This window comes from Syngnathus floridae, chromosome 2 (genome assembly GCF_059516105.1).
Source record: "Syngnathus floridae isolate MCC-2025c chromosome 2, RoL_Sflo_1.0, whole genome shotgun sequence".
NCBI classification, from domain to species: Eukaryota; Metazoa; Chordata; class Actinopteri; order Syngnathiformes; family Syngnathidae; genus Syngnathus; species Syngnathus floridae.
The window spans coordinates 20424745-20444360 of record NC_142414.1 but is presented as its reverse complement, the minus strand read 5'-3'; the positions used below and the strand labels follow the sequence as shown (position 1 = coordinate 20444360).

Here is a 19616-nt window from a genome sequence, read left to right as displayed (position 1 = left end):
TTTCCTTTTTTTTTTTTTTTACTTTGTTCTAAATAATTACAGGGAAGGTTGGTGAAATGCTAATAGTTGGTCATTTACTTACTCATGAATCCTTTAAAGTCACCAATGTGTGTCAAGCTCTGTATGGAAAAATGTGATGAATTTGCCTTCCCGCGTCCTCATTTGCCTGTATGCTTACAAGCGCACAGTTTTCCCTTGGAAAAAGCACACTTAAACACAGCTACCCTCTAACTTGTCTCATGAGACACTGCATGCTCACTAAATGACCTTACCTGCTGTCTCTTTACCAGATTTCGGCCCTTTGTTTAGTCACTTTGGATCACCTTTGAAGCTAATTGCATTTTCCCCAATCTGGTGGCTGACATAGTGCTGTAATTACAAAATGCTCACTGGAGGCTTTTCTGTCACTACATATACCAAAAGATGTTTTGGTATGAAGCAGTGACCCCACTGGAGCTAAGCTGTCAGCAGAACACTCATGGGTTCAATTTCATGAGGTGAAAAAAAAGCAGCAGATTCTTATTCAATATTTTGAATTACATAACGGTTATTAACTTAACCCTTTTCTACCCTATCCTCACAATCCTTTAAGGAATCCATTTTTTTTTTTATTCTGATACAATATCATCCAATTATGTGTTTGATTAAAATGGACCAGCATATGATAGTTTAAAGGACCCTCTGGAATAAATATGAGATGAATTACTGGCACCTTGCATTGGGCCCGATTTAAAAATAAATAAATAAATAAATAAAAAATACAGAAATGGGAAAAAAAATGGAAAGAATGCAATAAATGATCTGCTACCTAGTTGAACCTTTTGACTTTCTCTTAAATGAACTATACAACCATAGTATTTTCCATGTGCTTGGAGACTATACTGTATGAATACACTGGGGGTATTGTGCAGCTCTGAGTGGCTGACTTCATTCCTTGGCAGACCTTCAGATGTCCTGGTGGCCTAAGCTAGCGATGACTGCCAGGTGCTATCTGTTATACATCAAATGCAAGCCACTACATCGGCTAACCATTTACCACCCTCCAAACCAGTAGCTCAGACAAACATCCTGCACAAATAGAGCATAGAGTAGCCACAATTCTCACAAGTATTCCCAGTGGTTTAAATGAGGACATTTTCTATGTCGCACAGAAATGTAATAGTCGTTGGACATGAAACCAAATATTTGGGTTGCCATTTTTTCTGTGTGTGAGGGTGAACTGTAAATCTTTTGCTATTTATTATGATATCAATAAGTTGCATAGAATTTCCATAAAAACCCTCATCAGAATATTGCTAATACGCAACCAAATCCCCCCACCTCCCACCCACCCACACACACACACACACGCACACAGTAACAACAGCATTCCAATGAGGTCACTTCCATTTTTTTAAGGGGTGGGGCCACCAGAGACACTTTGTTCTAGCGGCCCTTTAACCTGAAGGTGACGATCCCAGGAAACATGGTCTGCTCTGGTCTCCCAGTTGGTGATAATGTTTCAATAGTTTCTCCAGCTGAAAGCACAACATGCTTGAGGCAACAAAACAGAAGAAAAACAGAAACTGTTCCCTGTTGCCTTTCTGTTCACAGTGTTAGAAAGGACTAATGTTATCCCATTTAGTAGAATCTGTTTGGTAAAAGAACATGCTGAATAGCTTTATGGTGTCAGAGGTCAAACGTCAGCCACTCCCAAGACACTTTTAAGTGTGTGATCCAACTGGTGTTTTGTTTTGGCTGTAACACACCTGCAATCCTTGTGAGTGCAAAGCCATTTAGATAATGGATGGCTGGAAAAAATAGTCATAACTCTAGTATAGAGTGGGTAGGTATAGTTTCACAGTCTGGGTTGGGAATGATGTAAGATCCCTTATCAGCATCAAAGTGGTTTATCCTTGATCCATATGTAAAAATGTCCATCCATCAGTTCTCTGAGGCACTATTCTCACTCCTCTCATGGGTGTGCTTTAGCCTATTCCAGCTGTCTTTGGACGAGAGGTGGGGTGACCCTCAACTGATAATCAGCCAATCACAGATGTAAAAAGATCTGAGTTAGAGTTAGTCCAGAGTTGGACTGTACTTTTGATGGTCCTGTATTAATTTCTGGACTTTGCGTTCCCAGTACCCAGTTGATTTTTGTTTTTGTTTTTATTCCATTTAGGGTTAGATGAGCATTTGGCTGCCCTCGTATATATATGACTAAGTGGATTTCTTTCAAATTAGATTAGGCCCTGTCGTGAGGTTTGGCATTCCTCTTTGTTATCTTTCAAGATTCAAGAGTTTTTATTCACCATGGTTGAGCGTGCCAAACACGGAATTTGACTTCGGTAAATCACAGCCTCTGTTCAACATTTAGGTGACTACGTTACAGGATTTACAATTAGATGAGTGTGTTGTTGTACTTTCTTCCATTTTCTTTTCCTTTTCTTCCAAGTTTACTCAAAAACGTTTGATTGAAAAATAATCAAATGTATAGAAACAACTGATAATTAAGTATATCAAAAGTTTGTTTATAGTTAGTCCTTACATTAATCGTGGAAAGCCAAGATAGCATTTGATGATTTATTTTACAGTAAGTGTACTGTACACCACTTTTTCCTCGATATTTGAGGGGCAAAGGTAGAGCAAAGGCCTGTTTTAGCAATCAGAAGGGAATTAAATAGTCAGTCACTGAATCTGAAAAGTAAATCTTTTTATTCAATGAAGAAAAACCAACTTTAGTCCCAATATTTTTCTATGCAGTCTGAAATTGTCCTTTTTTAACTTAATGGTCTCTCAGGTTTCTTAAATTTGTTTACATTCTGAAGTCAATTGCCGGGCCATTCCTCCTTACAACTGGTATCCGTTTTCATCTTCTCTTTTCGTGGAGAACTCACTTGCCAATAATTCTGATGGAATTCACCGTCCAAGTAATTCGATTTTGCATACACGGCACATTTTCGAAACTTGCTTTAACAGTTAATTACTCTGAATTTGGTCTTGGCAGAGCTCAACCCTTGGCCGTCACCTCCAACGGCCTCACCTTTTAAATCAGAACTCAGGTTCTAGGTTTTTTTGACACTAGTCTTGAAGGTCTGTCCTTACTAAATCGTTAAGATGGGGAACATGATGTTAGAGTCTTGTCATATGGATGTGTTTAGACTGCATGTGTCCTGGAAGCTGGCAGCCAGATGGTCTTAGCTGTGGGCCAGTTAAATCTCCAGGGTCCGTAGAAGAGAAGATTCTTATCCACAGTTGTCTCCTCTAATGAAAACCCACATCTGGGAAATTTTAGCATACCTTAACTGCTTCTGTGTTGCACAGCATGGATGCCCAGTAGAAATATTAAATGTGCACAATGCCTTTTGTTTTACACAAGATGTATTTTGTTTCTGAAAACACCATTGATAAAGAAGACAATGTTATTGCAAGTTCGGAATCGAGTCTCCATGTTAACCCCTTACTATTCCTGTTGTTCGCTGCCCCTGCAAATATGATTGGATCTAAAAATGTTTGGCATTAATATATCGTTAAATTATCATAGTTATCGCTGAGCACACAAAGGTCTGCCAACCTCTTTTTCAGTTTGATCATGTGATATGCCGCATTTTTTTCATATTCTCATTATTTCGTTTATTATTTTCTCATTTGATTATGTAGCATCAATATATTTCGTGGTGGATATTTTTGTATGATTACCATCCTAGGAGTGAGCAAAATAATCTGTATCAAGAAAAATACTTCATTTTAGTTTTACAAATCCTTTGTTCTTTTTTGTTGAAAACAAAAAATAGGTGCTGATAATATAATGTGTTTTCCGATTAATATACTGGTGAATGATCTTTTCAGACTTCAGAGTCTAGTTACATTGCTCACAGTGGCTACATTTGGTTTCTATTCAAGTTAACTCCTGGTGTGCATATTAATTGTACCTGTCACGCATTCACATCTGCACCAACAGCTTTAGATCATTTGCAGCGGTCACATGCAGAGCCATTTCATCACATCGGGACCTCAACTGTGTGAACTGTCAAAAGTAATTTCTGACAAATATGCTCAGGTAGCCCTCATCGACTGTCCTCAGGAACTCCACTGCATACCAGCATTTATCACACGCTTCATTTTACAGGCATATTGGTTGTGGCCGCTCATGGCTTTTCCCATTAAGGAAGTACAGTGCAGTTGCCCTTCACAGGAGTGTTTCCAGATGTTGTTCAGTTCAGGGTGCTCACACCGGACTTGCGGTGAAAGATAACGTACACATACACACAAGTGTGGCAGATGTCAGTCACTCTGTTTATTTCAACAAAATCCACTTTACATACCATTGCCACGATATAATTGCTCAAGATTCCAAGTAACCTGTAGGTTCAGAGGATTAACAAATACGTAGTCTTATTTACATCAAGTGCAAAAGGTTCATGTTAAGAATAAATGCTGTCTCGAGGTGCAGCCATTGATTAATTGACAATTGATTGATTATCAAATTATTCAATAATTATGCATGCTAATCAATGAATCTTCATTGTTTTTATTTTGAGATTGTCTGCTTGCAAAACTATTATATAATCATCATAAATTATTTTATAATGATGTACTTCTTGAACCGATTAATTGCATATCTGTTTGTTTCAATAGGAAATATTAATTTAGTTTGCAATCATTTTGATTTAAGAGCAGATTCACTGAGCAAATTAATTTTGCAACCCAAGGTTCCACTCTAGCACTGTACTTCCTCATGTGAAATGATGTAATGACACTACCTCATTACCTCATACACCATAGCTTGTGCTTTCTATATTTGACCATTCTGTCAATAGTAAATATGCAATGTTTTGAATTTGTAATTTGAAATATGACAACAAAGTTTGCATCTTAATGTACATTTTATTGATAACCTATACTTATCGTTGAAGCTTTGACTCCCATTTTATGAAAAGCAAAAAGCATCTGATTCCAAAAATTCCACAAATACAACATTTGTGTGGATATTTGTCTGAAAGCCCCTGTGTATCTTTTTTTTGTTTTTATTTCCCAGTATCAACAATAAATTGCAGCAGCCAGAAGCCGCATCTGGTGTGTTGGAGTATGCCATGAAACATTTTGGTGAGCTGGTAAGTATTTTTTTACAAGTTGACATTGCATTTTCAACACTTGGCAGTGGATGTAGGTAATTCTCAATGTCACCATTACCTTATCAACACCAGCATACATTCTCATAATGAAATACAATGTTCATGAAGTGTACAGTGGGTGGTCTTGTGTCTGCTTACACCTCTTTAGGAGGTAGCCTTGGTCATTCTAGGTGCAGAACACCTTGTTCTGAAAATACAGCATGTGGGAAACCCATTTACTCTTCTGACTTGCCTTGGGGGAGTATTTTCCCAGTTATAAAGACTACAATTTAGAAAGTGCACACATTATCAAATTAATTAAAGAATGCTGATATATTTTCAGAAAATGTGCAGTCCCTCATGTTGCACCTTATGCATTTGTTTTATCACACTAAATAAACCACCAAAGTGATTTCAGAATGATGTTGGAGACAACAGTTAGTGATGGCAATATAAACTACGCTCTCATGTAAAAAGTGCAATGACAGCACAGTTTAACCGTGATTGAAAAACCAGATTTCGAAGGTACGTAGTTACTGTGTCGAAAGAGTATGAATAGAAACACAAACCACAGGGTGCCACGAAAAAACAGGCTGAGGAACGATGTTTAAAGTCCCAGATGAGCAATTTTTGCAGGCTCTTGCACACATGCCTCGAAAAAAGACACAGCAAGGTAAAAATGCCTTGTAAGGTGTATTACTAAGATTGTATCTTGTCCTACATCTCGTGTTTGAGCTTTGACACAAAATGTAAGACTGAATTTGTAATGCAGCGGTCCAAACAATGCTTTTATTACACTTTTTGATTAGGAAATCCAAGCCACTTGGTATGAGAAGCTCCATGAGTGGGAAGATGCTCTGGTGGCATATGATAAGAAGATTGACATGAACAAAGAGGATCCAGAGCTCATCCTGGGCAGAATGCGCTGCTTAGAGGCACTAGGAGAATGGTATGTGATTATTTATATCTTTAGTTTGACAGAAGTACTATTCTCTCGCTACTCTAGCCTTTCAGCTGTGTGCTTAAATACTTATGGTGAATTCATCAGCGATCTCCTTTTTTTTTTTTTTAATCCTATGTAGGACTGTGTGGGAGTCAATGTGGTGTGAATACGCTGCTCATGCCCGTGAGCGCTGCCTCAGCAGCCTTTTCCAAATCTGTCTTGACAAAACTCCCTTTGACGGAGGTGAAAAGATTGAAAAAATGTTCCTTTGAGTTGACTGAAGTACTGTAATTCAATCCGGAAAGAATGAACAAAGAGCCAACCCTGGTTAGAGGTACAGCAACTCCACTGAAAGTTCACCATAGTGACGGCTGGCCCTCAAAAAGCATTCTTTGGGAAAATGACAGTCATCTCAAAAAGATCCAAACGCTGTATGCAGAGGCTAGTTATTGAAATACTGACACTTAACAGATGGCAATCGACTTATGTAACTGCTCTGGTGTGATTGTTGTCAGTGGTGTCAGTTTGGGAAATGATATGATATTTATTTAGCAAGAAAATGATTTTGCTGAAGTTGGGCTTTGTGTGTGTGAGAACCTGTAGAGTCTGAAGATTATATAACATTTGACAGGGGCATGAGTCAATGAAGATTGACTTTTTGAGAACACAGTTGCCTGTCAGGTTAAGGGATATTGTTCAGATCCTCATGGTGCTAATCCAAAACTGGTGTCAAAGAGTTTAAGTACAGTTATAATAACAATAATACAGGAAGGCTTTAGTAGAAATCCCATCCTAACTTTTAAAAGTACACATGCATTAAGAGGAATTCCTTAAAAATTGGTAAACGTGTGTCCTGTTCAAAATACAGCGTAACCTCTACTGTAGGTTGAGCACAATCTACTTCATGATGTTGAATCACCTCTCTCATACAAAATAAATTCAATTCTTTTCAATAATGTTTTCAACGAGAAATGATGAAAGCGTAATTCACAGATGATTTGTGTGATAGTTGCAGCTCACACATCCTACTATTTAACACTGCATACCATTGTAGGATGAAAAAACAGGTGCGGTCATTTGAAAAAAAATGTTTTGTGGAATGAATTGCAATAGATGCTGTTGGATTTGTTAGGTAACGTACTTGACGTCATCAGTGTGTTAATGGAATTTACATTTGTCTGAGATGTTTATTTTGAAAGAATATATGAATGACAAATTGAAATGTTAAATAAAAAAAATCTATCTGTAGTCAAAAGGGCAATACGCACTATGAAGGAAATCAGTTCATATCTTGTAAATGGAATTTGGCATGGTGAAGCATCTGAGTTTCCTTGGCTCAAATACATCCAATTTGTCTGGATCTACACTAAAATGGGTTCTTCATTGGCTCATTTCCCACAGTCTAAGCTTTGTTGGAGGTTACTTGGCAGACCGCCACCATGACTGAGCAATCCCATTTAACGGTCATGATGTGTCTGAATTTTGTCATTGCAATGCTTGCACTCTTCACAGCGAAAGTGAGGTAAAAATATTGCAGTGCAAAATTTCTGCATCTGGTGTACGTACGTGGAACCACTCTACAATGCAACCTTTTCCCAAAGTTTTGTACTAATGCGATTAAGTGTATTGTTCCGTTTTGTTCTGAATTGTAAATTGAGGATGTTTAAGGTCCACTGTATTTTTTTGTACATGAACACTTGAAGCCCATGCTGATTTTTATTGTTGGTTTTTTTTAAGGGGTCAGTTGCACCAGCAGTGCTGTGAGGAATGGACTCTTGTCAGTGAAGAAACCCAGGCCAAGATGGCTCGTATGGCTGCTGCGGCTGCTTGGGGACTGGGTAACTCAGACACTTTTCAATCACGGCTGCATTAGCTCTAGATTAGTTCATGAGGAGCAGTTTTTGTAAATTATACGCATGTAGAGCTGCAGCCATTGCGGCAAATGGGTGACTGAACGATGCAGAGGGTGGCAATGAAATCTAAACATTCGCCCCCTCGCATAACATGGAAGTGGCCAACCACAATATTGACACGCTGTAATGCATAAATGTGGAGCAAAAACATTTGCCACAGTCAAAGAGCATCCCTTGAGAGTTGTGGTCTGTGGCTTTGCCTTGAACCAGCCAAGCTACTATATGAAGACTATCCTGACCGCATATCATTTACAAATATTCAGTCATGTTTAATGATTTTTCTCTTATATAAGTCATGGTCAACTAAAGACAAATCATCATCACATCCTTGAGCAATCATTTTTACATTTGATTGTTTTTCCTACAGGGCACTGGGACAGCATGGAGGAGTACACATGTATGATCCCGAGAGATACACACGATGGTGCCTTCTACAGGGCAGTGCTAGCCTTGCATCAGGACCTGTTCTCATTGGCCCAGCAGGTACTTATGTTATGTCGTAATATTTTGAATACCTCCAGCAGAGCGAACTTCTATCCCCCATTTACTGTACAGTGCATTATGGCTGTATTTATAGAAAACCTGAAGACATACCATGGGATCGCTCAATAGCCTCACAGTTTCTGGAATTTCCATTAGTCTTTTGAACAATCCATTCAAAGTTTACTTCATTGGACAGAGTATTAAAGGAACAAAAATGTCTACGTATATTCCAGACTATCAAATTCCCTCATTGCCTTAGTGTGTTCACAAAAGTTGTTTTAATGATGTGATACTTATATGGCATTGAATTGTTATGTAACTTACCTTAGAAGCATTAGATTATCATTTTCAGGTTCCCACGATTCAAAGTTTGTTCCTGTTTTCAGGGTACGCTGGAAGATACGATACCATAAGAGTTCTATGTTCGCCATGCAGTATAATAACATACAAAACAAGCTGAATGCATTTGATCTTATTTCCAAATCAGTACAAATCACTACATAATATAGTAAATTAAAATAAGTATATTTATATGAGTATTACCTTATTAAACCCAAACGGCATTGATGCTGCCATTTGTTGTTCCATCTTTTCTATCAAGTCATGTGGTAACCCCGCCGCCTTCCTTTTAAGCAAGTGCAACTTAACTGACTCCATTGTTGTTCTTTTTAGGCACACAATGTATCACAAACGTTAGCAGATCAGGTTGACATGTACTGGTTTATGGTGTTGGCTGGTCAACATTTGATCTGATGACATTAAGGCCTATTTGAAGACTAACCCAGGGCCAAATGTGCTTTTCAAAACGCGTGTGCTTTTGTTTGAGCACGATCTTAAATGCTGCTCTGTATATCCGTAATTACATAAAACTTGGTAATTGATATGCTTCTATGTACGCATTTGTTGGATCTTGAACCTGCAGCTTTCAAATCCATGTCCTTAGAGCCAAGTCCTCAATGCAAATGAGATGCTCTCATTGGAATTGCTTGCCAACAGTTCTGATGAATACAAGCTTCACCTTGGACACCTGTTCCTCCACTTTCCTACGATTCGTCCACAATGTCACCTTTTCCCAACAGAGCCCCCAAAACTTGCCCTCTGCACTCCCCAACTCACCCCCCTCTAAGACAGAGATTAGATCCAGGTGTGGCCCATAGGATGTGGTGTTAGATGAATAGGGAGGCCAGACGTTTTACTCTTACTGACACCAAGCCACTCAAAATGAATAATGAGCAATGAAAAGCAGATGGAGCACGGTGAAAGCTTAAATGTCAACATGAGCTCAGTCTAGTCTTCCGGATGTGGTTCTTAATCCTCACAGTTAAATTTGTTTGATTTCATATGGGCTGGTTGTTTTGCCGCTATAGTAGACATGTGCTTGCCAAGTCCCAGAGGGCTTCAGTGTCTGTGAGTAGTTTGAGGTAGCTTTGTAAATTGTCCATTCCACTCATGATGCATAGCCACAACAATCCTTGTAACAATCCAGATGATATAAGCGACCCTCTACTGGGTATTTATTTTATTTATACCTTTTACTCTTTCTCAAGACAGACTTCACACCGATGATGTTCGTCTCGACAGAGGGCAATTCGTCCCAAATCATTCAAATAGCAGCATACTGGAATGTAATGTCAGAGGAGCCCTGCCAGTGTATATAAGCACAATATTTAAGAAAAAGAATGGAAGAGGTGTTGCATAAAACCAGACACTGCATTTATCAGGAGCCGTCTGGGTTGCTCAAGTTCACTGAGGGCCCGTTGGCAGTAATTCAAGTGTAAACAAAACTAACTGAGGCTATAAAGAAAAAGCCTCATTGTACCTTCTTCACCAATTCCCTTTCCTCATGATGTGCATGTCTCCACAGGTGTTTTGGCACACCGATTTTCCTTTCCATCCCTGTGAAAAATAATTGCTGGTGGTTGGCCTTTGAAACAGCTGTTTGCCCTGGCTTGTGAGAACATCTTTACTCACCAGACATCATTTGTCCCTTTTTCTTTTGGCAGCACCACAAAACATGACTTTAAGAAATGGGAATGCCATGGCCATCTTCTGAACAGTACACATCTTAGAAGATCTGAACTAAAAAGAAATAGCCTTTCTTTTTAATTACCTCAAAAAAATCTCATATTTTCTGAGTCAAAGCTTGTACATGTGAAAAAAGAACAAAACAGCAGAGGTAATCCTTTGATTCTCAGTGAATGAAGGTGTTGCACAAGAGTGACTTCATACATAGCGGTAGTTGAAACTTAGATCTGTTGTCCATAGTTCTAATAAATAATGATATTCTTTTTTTCTAACCCCACACCTAAGGTGACTTGTCTCCCACACACTTGCTTTCAACAGTTCATTTTATCTAACACATTCCACTCAACAGTTCATCAAACTAGCCTAAGTCTTCGTCGCACTCTTTCGTCACTGTTGGCAGGGCTTGCTAACAATGATTCAGTAAGTAAGTATCCTTACCCTGCTTTCCCCCATTCAGGCTGCAGTCCAGTACCAGCTGCTTTTCATTCTTTTTTCTTTTTATTCCAAATAGCATGATACTGAATAAGTAACCAGCGCCAAAACATTTGAATGAATTCAAAGGCCTATTCATACAGATAGACCTCAGGCGTGCTTACTTTTCAATGACCCTTCAGATCCAGTCTTACAGAACACATTTTCTTATTTAAAACAGTTTTTACCAACCAGCAGGGCATTGTTGTCAACATCCAATCTGTAATTATATTTGATTTGTTTTGCAGTGCATTGACAAAGCAAGAGACCTCCTTGATGCCGAGCTAACCGCCATGGCTGGAGAGAGCTACAGTCGAGCCTATGGGGTAAAGTCAAATACTTTCTATACATGACATTTTTTTTTTTTTAAACAGGGTGTTACAGTCTGATCTGTCCTCTTGAGGATTCTAAAAAAACATTTTCCATCACCCACCAATGAGCAATACAATCATTTTTGAATTATTGCCCATCGTCATAGTCATGAAGCACGTCTATGAGGAGATCCTGCAGCATTTGCCACATTTAGTGTACAAGAAGGGACTTGTAGCACAACTCGTAGATGCTTCACCGTTATATGCTTACAACTCAATGGTTACTGTCCAAGAAGAACATCGCCATGATGGAACAATCTCCCCACTCACCCAATGTGGCCATGTGTTCCACCCTCCACCCCCTCAAGGGGACCCCTTTTGAAGACATAGACAACATCTAGATGACTGTGAAGATGGAGCTGTGGAGGATCCCTGAAGAATCCTTCAAGGAGGCGTGGCGGAAAAGGCTGTAGAAGTGCTCTTTACTCCAGTGGGATTTCTTCAAAGAGGAAAACATGCCATTTGGAATTGAAATTAGTGGCTCTTTGAGATATCCAATTTATGAGCTTTTTAAGATACAAGCTGTCATTTGCATGAATTTTGTTTATTTTTTCTTTGAGGACAATTTTTCAAAAAAGAAGTGTCTTTCCGTTTAACGCCACCTCCACCTGAAGCATAAAGCAACCACTTACCCTTTAGTCCGCTCGCTTAATGCTGATGCATATCATGTATGTACATTTACCAAAAGTTGACAAGTAACTGGTAATGTCCTCGCGGCGGCCACACATGTTCACGTGTCTATTGTATTCTACAGTACATTCGGCTCCATACATTTAAATACTTAAACCATAACAAACGTGTTTACGTGTTCCCCAGGCGATGGTGTCGTGCCAGATGTTGTCCGAGCTGGAGGAGGTGATCCAGTACAAGCTCGTGCCCGAGAGGAGGGACATCATTCGGGAAACATGGTGGGAAAGGCTTCAGGTAACCTCAGCCCTTCAACATGATGTATTGGCGAGCACACACACACACACACATGAACTCACGTGTAAAAGCTCAAATGCAGCTTAAAGCAGATGTTGAAAAGGCTACTGTTTCTCAAGGGCGGCATTTTATGCCAACATCATACAGTTGGTGTGCACAAGTATACATGAGTATTTTCCCAGCAAAGCTTTATAGTTTGTCAGGAATCATGGGAAAGCTCCTCTGTATCAGAATCACACTTTTGTGTAAAAAGTTCACTTGAATTTTTTCCTCTCTCATGAGGCTGTTGATATCGCAATAGCGATACTAAAACAATAATATAATAAGCGGTTCAGAAAATGGATGGATGTAAGTATTCTAAATTCATTCCTAAAAAAAACTCCTTTGATTTTGTGTGAGAAACTATAAGAGAAATTAATACTCAATTGATCAGTTGTGTTTTAACTAAATTGTGTTTTTCCATATGGATTTCTATATAATTGAAAGTAATATAGCTATGATAAATGGGAAATGGTGTAACATGAGAAAAATGAACAAAATAGGAGGCAGTTGATAAGACAGAACAAATAAAAGTTTGAGGCCCAACTTAACTCTTGGGTTTGACGTGTACATGCGACATAAAGCAGAAAAATACCTGTAGCTTACTTGTTCTTGTTGAGATATCTGTCTAATGGCAGTCAAAGAAAATTTATTCACAGTGCTATAGTGCAGATATATGGTAGCCACTACCTTGGCAAACTTGGATAAACTCACTGTGTTTATGTTCTGTCAAAGTGCAACCAAGAGATAGAAGAGTTTCAGTCAGAATTTATGCTGCCTGTAGGAGCCCCTCTGCTGATTGTAACCAACATTTGCATGAAAATGTGATTATTAATACCCATAAACCTTTGCTGCGAGTCACCCATAGATGACATCAAAGAAATGGGCTGTAAAAAAAAATGACACCTCTTAAATTTCAAGTTGTATTTTTTGATGTGCAGAAGGTCTGCATGATGAACCGATATAATCAATTACAGTTTTTTGTTTCCCTTTGTCTCGCTATTGAAAGAATTGTGCAGGGACAAAAGTTGAAACATTTGAAATGTCTTCTAAAAAATATTGTATTAGGAAATGTATTTAACGGACCATCTTGTTCAGAGAAGGTTCTTTTGTTTTAACATGGTCTGTAAAGAAAAAAAAGGGCTCCATGTGAAAGTTGATACAGTTGATGCCAAGAAAAAATAAATGCCTGTATTTTTGTTTCAGGATAATAAAGCAAACCTCAGAAGGTGGAAAAAAATCCCTAAAGATAAACGATGATTAATGTCATTGCCACATACTCTTTAAATTTACGTAAGCGTGAAAAAACATTAATTTTGATTTTTGGGGGACGCAAAGGAGATAATATTTCAGGGCCGTACTGCTCAACCACATTTTGTAGTCTCTATTGATCGCAGGAAAGTGCCACTTAATGTGCCGATACAAATCACCCAATTTAACTTCCTTTTATCTGCCAGGGGGCTAAGAGTTGTGCTCGCTATTAATAATTTATAATCTAAGTATATATGTAATCTGATTTAATATCTATTTATTTTCTGGTTTCGTTATATATTTAAAAAACAGTATTTTGTTGTCAGTTTCTCACATTTGCAATAAATCATTTTATTTTGTGAATAGGAGTTTAAATTTGACTGTTGACAACGGCTTGCTCCGCACCAATAAACTTCAAAATGAAAAGCGGCATGTTTCGCCCCGGTCCATCCATTTTCTTCTCACAGTTTGGAATGGCACCTGGCAAATTTCTTTCTGACTTTTCAAAGCTTTCAGACATGACAGTTGAAGAGAAAGCATTTCCAGACGGACTGAATTCCTCCCACAGTAAAATGAAGGTTGTCTTGATCAGACTGATTTTTTTTTTCTTCCCCCCCCCCCCCATCATAAAAGATGAGATTTGCTTTGGGATCTTGCGAGGGCCGTGCTAGTAAGCACACTGAGCTTATAATGCCAACGCCAGAGGTGCAGGGACTGACAGCCTTAGTTGTATTTTTTTTTGGTAATATTTCATCTGGCACTGACTTCACGCATCTGTTAGAGTTCGGCTCCTACTCCTCAGATACTTCTCTTTTATTTTATGTCTTCTTTGCCTTAACCTGTAGGCGACTATCATGCATTAGTGTTTTTCCAGACATTTTATTCTGTCAAGTTGACTCAAAGCTGTAAAAATCGAGATCCCCTCAGAAACCTTTCAGCAACAAGTTTTTTGCAATTGAAATATTGTCATCGCTTTATTGCAAGATGTGAAATATTGTGTTACACCACTTTGCTCTCTCATGCAAAAACAAGAATTTATCATATTGCTTTCCTTGTGTAAATCATGTCAGAGCAGAGTATGCCAGCGATTAGTTCTTGAAAATTCATAAAAGATGACGCACAGTATACGTCTGTTTTTTGTTCTGGCACATGGAATTCACGTGTGGAGGTGTTGAGAATGGCAGTAATGGCCGCCGTAGTTTTAACTATACAGCTCTCGAGTGTACAATATCAATGAAGTAGTTCCTCACTTTAAAGTCTAACAAAAAGAGTATTTCATCCATGTTTTTTGTTTTTGTGCGTGTGTTTTTTCTCAGGGTTGTCAGCGAATCGTGGAGGACTGGCAAAGGATCCTGATGGTCAGGTCACTTGTGATCAGCCCCCATGAGGATATGAGGACGTGGCTGAAATACGCCAGCCTCTGTGGCAAAAGTGGACGCTTGGTAAGTTACATTTCCCGGAAGCAGACACATACTAGTTCTGCATTAAGGCTATTTTATTTTATGTTTAGCAAACTTCGACCAGGGGTTTATATCTCTTTATCATTTTTGTTGAAGTCTGCTCTTAAGTGTTGTCTTTGACACATACACTTGTACTGTACTGTACTGTACTGTACCTGGAGTTTTTTTTTTTACTTCTCTTGCCAACTGTCTTGAAGTTTTTTTTTTTCTTTACCAGGGAAAGAATTCTTAGGTCATCTGCCACAATCATTTTCTGTGGACTTCTGGATTTTTTGGTGTTGCTGAGCACACCAGTGCGTTCTTTCTACGAATTTTCCAACAGTTGGTTTGGCCAATTCTAATATTTTTCCTAGGTCAGGTCTGTTTTGATTTTTCACCATAATGCTTCAGTAATAGTGAGAGGTCTTTGGGTATGACAGCAAAGTTGGCAGCAACATATTCCAAATGCAAGTAGCTCACTTGATATAAAAGTAGAACTATTATCTGTTCCTTGTTAATGGCATTAGGAGGAGCAGAACAGCCAGTTGTCCTATTACTTTTGCTATCTTCAAAAATGGGAGTGGGTTTAAAAGGTACGAGTGTGTTTATAGCCTAAAGATGATTTGGTTGCTGTGACTATCTGAACTGGGGCACATGGAAGTACCGTACTCAGTTGTTGCCTGTAGTGTAATGTAAAGCCGTTCTATAGATTTTGATATTCACCACTTGCTGTTGCAATGATTAAACTTTTAAATAACTGAAATCACTTCACCCAGGGTATGATCCTGTTTGATGAAAGGAAACTCGAGTGGTATGTTATATATATTTCATTTCATCTGCTTTTCCAAATACAAATGTGAAGTCTGTATTTGAAAAGGATTTCCACGTTTTTCAAAGTTTTTGGACCATGATCACGTGGCAAGGGACTCTTAATCTGTTTTTAAACACGGTATTTGTGGGTCTGCTCTTTTGCAGTAATTTTCCATCTTTCACCTCAGTTTTACTGTCATTGAATGCAAAGCATTGCCGACGACCAGCCACACACACACACACACACACACACAATCTCACACACACACACACGCAAAATAGACATGCTTGAATGACCAACTGTGATGTAAGTGAAAGTGAAAGCAGTGGCAAGCATAATGGGAAATGCTAATACAGAGTCTTGGAAAAAATAACCCTGCTCCTTTTTGCCTTTTTTTTTTTTTTTTTTTGCTTATCCAAAGCCTCCTAACAACTTATTAGTGCCCACTTCCCAAAAGATGTGTCATTGCAGTTATGCAATGAAAGTCTGTAAGCTCTTAAGTTTTTCCAAATTGACAGTATCATAGGATTTTTGCCTTTTTGGTCTTCCTGACACTGCTCTTGTTCCTGTTGTGATGCATTTGCCCATCTTCAAACCGCCCTTCCTCCCCCCAGGCATTGGCCCATAAGACCTTGGTGCTCCTTTTGGGTGTTGACCCCTCCAAGCAACTTGATCACCCACTGCCCACAGCCCACCCACATGTCACCTATGCTTATATGAAGTATATGTGGAAGAGTGCCCGCAAGGTAAGCACAAGTTAGCTTTCGTTTTGATGTCACCCTTTTTTCTGTCAATGCAAAGGAGTTGGGAATTTCAAGCTATTAGTCTTGTCACCACTTAATATTATTTTTGCACATCCCGTCTGGGCCCGGCCGGTTTGACTCCGCATGTCAGTTTAAGGCTGCAGACATTTATATTTCCATCACAACTTCATCTCGCTCTAAAGACAGCCTGTAACGTTAGACGTGCATGAGTCAGTCGTTCAAGAGCAGCGGTTTATGATTTATGGAATTGAAGCTGGATAAAAACCAGTTTGTTTTCCAATAAATTCCTTGCAATTAAAGTCTTGCAGGGAAACTTCGATTCACTTGAGCGTTCAGACTGTTTTTTTCATGTAATTTTAAAATAAAACAAAACTAAGACTTATGAGTAATTGTTTTGAATTTGGCAAATGAAAGTATATTTAAAATGAATGTAGTTTTGTGTACTCCAAGAGCGCAGATGTCAAACTCATTTTTGTTATAGGTCACAGTGTAGTCATGCTTTCCTTCAGAGGGCCATTATGACTTTGAAACGTACCATAAATCTCCACATATTACATATCCACAACAAATTGAAGGAAAACTTGTTTTGAAGTCAAGGACATTAGTTTATTTACTCTTGTTCAAGGTGCAGTTAAAAGGGATTTGCTCACAAGAAAATGTTAGGAATATTGCAACGTTTTTATTTATTATCAGGGGTGTGGGTCTCCAGAAAAAATGATTCAGTACAATTCAAGAATGTAACAATTTTAAAATGTAACGATTCGATTCAGTGGGTTTTCGATTTGATTCCGTATGGTACAGCTGTAGCTTTAGTCATGTTTATTAAGATGCAACACCATATGGACGAGAAAAGTCTCAGGAAATAAGTCATTAATAAGGGATTATTTATAATTACAGTAGTCGGCCAGCATGCGGAGGGTGTTCTCAAAAAATATAATATATATGTTTGATTCAGAGTGACACGTAGAAGTTTTAAAGCCCCCTCATCTACCACCCACCAATTCTCTAAAATGTTCATATCTACCTCTTCAGATTGATGCCTTCCAGCACATGCAGCATTTTGTGCAAGGGATGCAGCAGCAAGCCCAGCATGCTATTGCGGCAGAAGACCAAAAGCACAAACAGGAGCTCCACAAACTCATGGCAAGGTGTGTCCCCCTTTAAAAAAAAAAAAAAAAAAAAAAAAAAAAAATGAAAATAAAACAAACATGTACACTTTACTGCAAACCTCTATACAAATCTCTAATCTAGTCCTTCCTGCCATTTGACTAGCTTGTGGTATGGTTTGTGTCTACTGTCTGTATGGAAAGTTGTTAATGAGGCATACTTGAGATAACTGTTCAGCTCATTTGCGTCAGTTTGCTTTATTTTCATGACAGTGTCTGTCTGCATTATTAATGCGGTTTGGTGTGCCAACTGTCAGACATCCACGCAAAGTCCAACTCAATATAATTGAAGGAAAATATAGCCTTTTGTTTTTTTTCCCCCGTTTTTAAAAGACACCTTCACATTCATTCCCAGAGTCATTTTCAAGGTGATTCACATCCTTTGAGTGACGAAATATTAAACATTGTTAACCAAAAATTATTCCTCTTTTGCACACGCCAGCAACCCCAACATCAAACCATGCCATCAAATGTCACAGATGCGCTGTTGGTTTTTCACCTTCATGGCTCCCACTGAATGCTTGACTGACAGCTCTGGCAGAAAGGTGCAGCTCATTGTGGGAAACCATGCATTGCATGAAATCTTTTTCAAAATGTTGTCAGCTTAACGGCAGCTTTTCAAAAGCCTGACACCCTGATAGACTTCCTGTGTTGTCAGACGCTGATTACAGAGCTTGATACTGATTCAGAGTAATGGAAAATGGAAAGCAAAAACCTGCTCTTTGATTGCCAAAATTTCATTTTATTCGTCCCACAAATCTAATGAGTGAGTCACTGCAGTATTAAAATAAAACACTCTACCTTAACAAGTTACCACATGCACTGTGATGCTGAATTCCTACTTTGTAATATTCACAGAGAACTTGGTTTATTTATTTAACCCCTGTTGAAAAAAATTGTAAAGTATGCAAACTTAGAATTGTTTACAGTAAGCCATCTAAACAACAACTCAATATAATTAGTTGTATTATTTGAATCTATAAGGATCATTTAAAAGTAATTTACAATCTCAAGTTGATATTCGTACTATGCATAGTATCATACATGCTTTATTTTTTTGATGATTACACACAAAATCAATTGATATATGCAAAGGTTTGTGGCGTGCAAAGAAAAAAAACAATGTATCCTTTTTTTGTAACCTGCCAAAAGTTCTAATCTTGTTGGCTTCCTACACAAACACACAGACATGGATCATTGCTTCTCAACACTCACACATCACAACAGAGAAGTGTGACAAGTTGAAAAAAGACCTAGGTTATTTTGGAAAACTCATTTCACCCTCCCAAGAGTTACACTGGTTGTCTGAGGAATGCATGTGAGTGACGACAACCGTATCTTGTCAGACAAGGACTGGCTTCCTACAGACAAGCTGACACACTTTCAAGATTATAGGTCTGAAGCGCGGTATGGGGCACACCTGGACAGCTCAGCCCGACGTTGTGGCCACACAATCACAGGGACGTCCCCTCCACAGACAAATTCTCTGTAACCTGGCATCTCCTGTCCAAATGACACATCGTTCTGAAATCCACACGGCCCCTGCTATTTTCCCAAACGCCAACCTGTTAAACATTTGCTGCAGCTTTAGGCATTGACACGTGAAGCCGGACTGCGTGCTTGCATGGAAAAGCACTCAGGAGAAATTACATAATCTCCATCGAAACAATTTAGTTGAGGTGTTGTGCAAATGGGCCTTTCACTATTGGGCTCTTGATGGAAGGGATGACAACAGCATGTGTACCAAGTTGCTCACTTTGGTTCAACACGCGCGAGTGTTTTATTCCGTTTGTGCCAGAATCCGATATTTTGTCTTGTGAGCGTCTTCCAGAGCTTGATGGATGAAGTGCTATACAGCAGGGCCCGATGTAACTGAAGAAAAAGCAATTTGGATAATTAAGGAGACCCTTTGGTTGTGGTCCC

General features: G+C 38.8%; 1 protein-coding gene across 1 annotated transcript in view; it reads left to right on the top strand.

The window, feature by feature from the left end:
- The window catches only part of mtor (mechanistic target of rapamycin kinase), a 53956-nt gene that overhangs the window by 23100 nt on the left and 11240 nt on the right, over positions 1-19616 (top strand). The window contains exons 29-37 of the mRNA XM_088368208.1: positions 5018-5093; positions 5903-6042; positions 7774-7874; positions 8317-8432; positions 11177-11254; positions 12116-12223; positions 14830-14955; positions 16378-16509; positions 17560-17675. Coding sequence (XP_088224334.1) covers positions 5018-5093; positions 5903-6042; positions 7774-7874; positions 8317-8432; positions 11177-11254; positions 12116-12223; positions 14830-14955; positions 16378-16509; positions 17560-17675 — 993 coding nt within the window. The remainder of the gene's footprint in view (positions 1-5017; positions 5094-5902; positions 6043-7773; positions 7875-8316; positions 8433-11176; positions 11255-12115; positions 12224-14829; positions 14956-16377; positions 16510-17559; positions 17676-19616) is intronic.